Below are 6,457 nucleotides of genomic sequence, written 5' to 3'. Positions count from 1 at the left end.
TTTGCTTTCTTTTATCATTTTGTGTTAATCTTGAAAAATGTGTATGACCAGGAAAAATCACATTTGAATGGTATTTGAATCAAATGTGGAGTAGATGAATGTGCCTTTCAATGGCACAAATTCTGTGACTAAATTTCTAGTCACAAAATCATATTATAAGAATCTTACATGTAAATTTAATATAAAGGAAAGGACAACAAATACAGGGATTGTTCTGCATGGACAGATAGGCCAGGTATACAGCCTAGCCCCATTTTAAGTCTTTCTACTTCTGGTTGTCTCTTTATAGAATGGAGGTAAAACACATTACCTCTATTTCTGCTCAGCAGGTTGGCTAATCATAATTTGATTATTATATTTAATATTACCTTCCTAGTGATGATATCCTCTATGAAGAAATTCATAGTTTCACTTATAGGAGAGGGACAGTACAGTGTTTTGGGAAAAAAGAAACAAAACCCAAATTCCAGAGCTTGTCTTAAGCTATAGGAAGGAAAGGGAGAGGCAAAAAAAAAAAAAAAAAAAAACCCAATGCAAGTGATGACTCAGATTGGTGTCCCAGAAGGCAAGAGGCCCCAAGAGTCTCAGTTGAAAAATTCATCTTCATTTTCCTGACAGGGTCCAGCTGCGTGAGGACAAACAGCAAGAACAGATCTGATGCTGAAACCTTCCCCAGTTATTTCTCAGTTTGGGATTGCCCAAGATTAATAATACTGAATGACCAGAAGGATAGGCAGCCATAATGATTTTGCAGAATACAGTCCAGAAACTGTTATCATCAAAAATGTTAGACATGTAGAGGAGCAAAGCAATGAAATTGAAAATGTAGAGAATGAAGAAAGAGCTTATGGCTTTGATGGCTCCTATGTGAGCCTCCATGCTGGGATTCCTGTAGCCTGTGGTATTGCTCTCCATCTGTAGGATGTGTTTCTTGAGAGAGATGATCAAGAGGACAGCAGCAAGCATGAAAAGGATGAGAGGGATGAACATTCCCACATTGTAGATAATAGCCAAGTTAATCATATTGGTATTGATTTTGTGTTTCTTCTTTGTGAAGTTAGAGAATGGTTTAGGTATTGAGTGAATGCAGGATGTATTATACACCTGTTGGGAGAAAAGGATGCTGTAGCAGAAGGAAATGATCACTGATGACCACAGTAGCCAGGGCATTAATCCAGCGATTTTCCACTTTAGCCTGAGGAACAGGGGGTGGTTGAAATTGGCAATCTTTACAAAGTAGAAGATGCTCAACCAAGTTGCAAACCACAGGCTGCAAAACGTCAAGAACATGAAAATGACTTTGAATATTTCATAGACAGTATCTTCTTTATAAAAGGATGGAAATATCAAAGCAGCAGAATTTTCTATCATCATGCAACTCTGAAGAGCAATTCTAGACAAACTAAGGAAAAACAAAATCCTACCACTTGGGGAGAACTTTTTGTTCTGAACCCACTCAGCCCCATTTATAACCATAATGAAGCCATTCCCAATAATGCCAATGATGCACTCCATTCCTGGAACTGTGAAAGATATGATAATAACAAACATTGATAGCTCATCTTCTGAGGAGTTGCAGATTTCAATCATTATTATCAACCAAAGATCTTCTATTTATGGAAGAAATATGTTGTTCAGACACCTGACTGGCAGATCCCTAGGAGCATCGAGAATTTATCTCATAGGAGCAGTTGATGTAGCATTTCTAAATTCATATGATTTGTTTATTTCAGGATTCTTAGCTCTGAGCCTAGAGATGCAAATAACTGGATTTGATTCCTAGGCATCTCTCTATTTTAAGACAGGTTGGCAGTGGACCAGCTGGGGGATTCTGGAAAGGACTCAAGCAGAGTTGAACTATCTTACTCTCTTCTTTCAAATTCAGTGATACTCCCTTGAGATGATTGTCCTTCAGTGGTCTCAGGAACTGTCATTAGTTTGTTAGTCATTTCTAATCTGTGACTACAGGTGTCGTTTGTATGTCATAATGATATTCATATGATATTTTAAGTTTGTAAAGTGTTTTGCACATCATCTGGGATAGCCCTTATTTACATAAAAGTTCCTTTTGGAAAACTATGAAAAGGGACTGCTGATCTTCTGTAGTGCTGTGTTCAAACCCTACACAGCTTTTGAGTTCCCACTGAAAATCAATCAACAAGCATAATTAATCCAAATCAAGTCATTTAATGAAATAGTATAGTGAGATACATTTAGTGCAGTGTACACACATAGTGTAGTAGGATACATTTTATCAGTGGAATGAGTAGACATACATACAGATCATTCATAGAAAGTACATCCCTAGGCAAACTGTGTAGACTTGGTACATGAGTATGAGGTCACAAATCAGGGAACCTATGACCAGACGATACATGTGAAGGGTTGACTCATGTCACTGATGCTTCAGGATTGCCCATTTCTTCTGATGCTTGAGCTGCTTTTGTCTTTTGGGCCTTCTCCCACCAGGCTGTAGTGTAAATGTATTATATATTGCATTAAGTCTCTGCTGCTTGTTACCTATCTTTGTTGCTATTTATCAGTCTTCATTTGGATCTTTCAGATGAGGTGTTCTCTCTTTGCTATAAAAGGAGGAATGAAGTCAGCCATCACTATTTCTAACCAATTCTTTAAAGATGATAGGACCTTCCAACATCCAACTGGGCAGGACTAGAGAAAAGCAGCTTTCTTTCTTTAAAAGAAGAGGGGTTTGTTACCAATCAAGATCTTGATCTTCAGAGGTTAAGCTTTTTTTAAAGACTTCAAAAATCTTCACATTCAATTCAGTCCCTCTATCTCACTTAGGATAGAGAAATCCCTTTTAATTCCAGTAAAAATCTGATTGTCAATCAGCATTTCTATTCAGAACAAGAATTTCCTCAGTTGGAGTCCTTTAATAAATCTACTAATACTAATAAATCTACTGTAGATACTAATAAAATCACAGGCCTCTGGGTAATCTCATTTGTAGGGGGAAACTAAAGTACTGCTAGGAGGGTTTATTCATATTGTACAACTAATAAGTGGCAGACCGTGGAATTTGACTGTTAGTCCAGTGAGATTTTATTATTAGGACTAATGGAACAACTGGGTCATAAAAAAGGCCCTTAAAATGATCTCCAAGTAAGTACACAGGCTGGAAAAATGAGTTAACTGCCAGGGTGAGAGTGGCATGAGTCACTTGCTGTTCCCCTGTAGTTCCCCCTCTCTGATTTCTGCATCATGAGCCCAAAAAGATGCTGGTGCACAGAAGTGAATGGGGGAGGAAGAGGTTAGGAAAGGGCACCAATGATCAAGCTCTTTCATGTACCTATCCTACACTGAACTTCAGTATGACAATGAATTTCTTTTGTTTTTAAAGGTAAATATTTATTTTGTACAATCTGTTCAACTGGAAATGACGAAGTGTATAGTTGGCTATTTTGAAAGACAGAAGATGTCTTTCAAAGTAGTCAAATACTCTTTGACTCTTCTAGGATTTTTTTTTAATAGCCTTTTATTTACAGGTTATATGCATGGGTAACTTTACAGCATTAACAATTGCCAAACCTCTTGCTCCAATTTTTCACCTCTTACCCCCCACTCCCTCCCCCAAATGGCAGGATGACCAGTAGATGTTAAATATATTAAAATATAAATTAGATACACAATAAGTATACATGACCAAACCATTATTTTGCTGTACAAAACGAATCAGACTCTGAAATATTGTACAATTAGCTTGTGAAGGAAATCAAAAATGCAGGTGGGCAAAAACATAGGGATTGGGTATTCAGTGTAATGGTTTTTAGTCATCAACCAGAGTTCTTTCTGTGTGCATAGCTGTGAACATGAATTTCTAAAGAAATCTTTCTCTTGCCTGTCCTTTCCTCTTTTCTGTGAATCTATGGCCCCTTTCCCTGGCCTGGCATTCAGATTTAGAAGTTTAAATCCTGGGAACAGAGAGACATAGTCTTTGATCTGAGTTTTGAATTTCAATTTTGTCACTTAATCTATGTGAATCTGGGCAAGTCACATTGCCTTTTTGGGACTTCATTTTTTTCATCTCTGATATAAGGGGGTGGAGTGAAATGACTTCTAATATCGTTTCTAGCTTGGAAATCTATAATTTTAGAAAATATGTCTCTTCCATTCAGCTAGTGTGTTATTGAGGCCATGGTTATAAGGAGGCAGGTTCTGAGATAATAATAGATAGAAAATGTTTTTGCAGGGATACACCCCAAAACAGATTTATCTTTTCTAAGCTACTGGAGAATCAACATCTGAAACAAGTCAGGAGAGTGAAAAATAAAACACTTTATCAAATTGGAAAATATAAAGTTATTATTCTTTCTTTAATTGCGTTAAGATCTGTATGTACTAGCTATGGATAATTACAAAACATTTTGAACAAAGTCACTTTTATTTGTTAAGATTCAAACTGATAACCAGTTCAATTATTTTGATTTAACTGACAGACCAATGAATCATTCATTTTAGCCAGATAAATAATTAAGGTATTTCAATAAAAAATGCTTGTGAGTATAAATTGACTTATTGATGGAAAGACAGATGTAGATTTAGTCCCATGAACTTCTTTCTTCATCTGATTGTTTGAGATCCTTGGAATTGGTTCAAGCTTAGATTCTAAGAGGAGTGGTAAGTCACCTGAAGAGAGGGAGAAGATTTATAGTTTGATCTATACTTCTAATTGTGAGTGACCACAAAACATGTCCCTGTACTCAAGAATTAATCTGAAGGACAATTTAGGAAAGAGGACCAGAGACTGGTAGGAGAGTGGAGACAATAGGAGGAAAAAGGTTCACTTAGTGTTTTTTTGTATTTGTTTCTTCTCCTTTTATTTTTTTTAATTGTATTTTTTCCAATTATATGTAAAGACAATTTTCAACATTCATTTTTATAATTTCCTTTTATTGAGGTTTGCTTTTTCAGTGTTCAATACCTCTCTCCACTTTCTACCTGTAGATTTCCTTGTATTGAGTTATAGTGGCGAGTACATGGTCAGAGGATTTACTTAAAATGAATGAAATGAAACCCAAAGATATAAAGAGAGTAAATAAAAATAAGGAGAGGGATGGAAGGATGAAAGTAAAAGGTAGAGAGGTAGAAAGGGAGATGAGGGAGGGATAGAGAGACAGACACAAAGAGAGACATGAATTGAGAAAGACAAAGAATAACATATATGATATAGTGACATAAATGAGAGAAGAAGCTGAGTTATTTTATTCTTCTCTTCCTACTCAGATTTTAGCTTTCTGTCGTCAAGCTGTGCCTTGGAGCGTAGAAGATGTAAAGAAGAAAAATGAGATACACAAAAGCTGTTAAAATTGTACTGCTAGGTCTGACATAATTTGGGTTCCACCACTTTCCTCAAAGACTGTGGGTTTGGACAGAGTTTGCCTGATAACCTACTTGATGCAGGGTTCCAAAAAAAAAAAAAAAAAAAGAATTTGGTCCATCCTGAAGAATAATAAGTAGTGAGCAAATAAATCATGATAATTATGCAATAATCATAGCTCACTTTTCTATTATACTTTGTAATTCAGAGTGACCTTGTGAAGATTTTTGGTAGCACAAGCCTTATTATCAATCTCCATTTTGCAGATGAAGAAATGAAGGTTTAGTAAGAAAGAATAAAACAACAATCTTCTTATTAAGAGAAATGTATGGAGCCAAGAGGAAAGAGAAGGAAGCAGTAGATGGTTTGTCACCCCCAATAATTGCTTGAACAAAAAATTTAAGAAACCTGCCAGATTGAATAATGATTGGCAAATCTAGAGTAGTTACCAGAAGTTTTCTAAGCCTCAGAAATAAAATTAGGTCAATTAGAGTACCTTCAAAAAATAAAATGAATTAAAAATATTAATGAAATGAAAATGATACTAAAAAATTGTAAAAGAAATGAAAGATTTTTTTGTGGGGAAGACTTAGAAAAAGAAAATTAATACATCATCAGAATTACAAAATCTAACCCAAGTGAATAGGTTCCCTGAAAATTAGATGGGGCAGCAAAAATCATAAGAATTTCAGACACATAGAGGATTAACAATTGTGAGAGAATTTAAAGATCACCTTATTATCTTAAAGATGTAACCGGATTTGCCTATGCCCACCAAAAATAGAGACTTCTAGGAGGAGACTATCCTACTGAATAGATAATATTGACCTAGATCTTCAAGTCTGTAAGTCTATTGTGATTTGTTCCTTGAAGAGCATTATGGAGATAGAAGGTAAAAGTGATGGAATGAGGAGGAGGAGGATATATTTTGTCTTTTTTGAGGTCCTTGGGATTGGTCTAGGAGGAGGAGTATTGATATGATGTGGGAGATGAGATTAGGAGTAGAATTTCCTGTGGAAAAGACAGAGGATTTGGAGAATTTGATCTATGTTCTTGCTTGTCAGTGACCATAGAATATGTCTTTCTGTTCCTAGGAGTTAAAATTCTAAATTTGAATGA

At 35.7% G+C, this 6,457-nt stretch overlaps 1 protein-coding gene across 1 annotated transcript; it reads right to left on the bottom strand.

The window, feature by feature from the left end:
* Positions 1 to 564: 564 nt before the first annotated feature.
* Positions 565 to 1,759, bottom strand: LOC100919087 (taste receptor type 2 member 39-like). The gene has a single exon (XM_003771704.2). The coding sequence runs from the start codon at positions 1,588 to 1,590 to the stop codon at positions 604 to 606; it is 987 nt and encodes a 328-aa protein (XP_003771752.1). The 5' UTR covers positions 1,591 to 1,759; the 3' UTR covers positions 565 to 603.
* Positions 1,760 to 6,457: the final 4,698 nt, after the last annotated feature.

The sequence above is a fragment of the Sarcophilus harrisii genome, chromosome 5 (assembly GCF_902635505.1).
Source record: "Sarcophilus harrisii chromosome 5, mSarHar1.11, whole genome shotgun sequence".
Lineage (NCBI taxonomy): Eukaryota > Metazoa > Chordata > Mammalia > Dasyuromorphia > Dasyuridae > Sarcophilus > Sarcophilus harrisii.
Note: the sequence above shows the minus strand (reverse complement) of the source record. Positions and strands in the feature narration are given on the sequence as shown.

Coding starts and splice junctions, on each gene's coding strand:
- LOC100919087 (XM_003771704.2), bottom strand. CDS start 1,590: ATGATTGAAATCTGCAACTCCTCAGAAGATGAGCTATCAATGTTTGTT.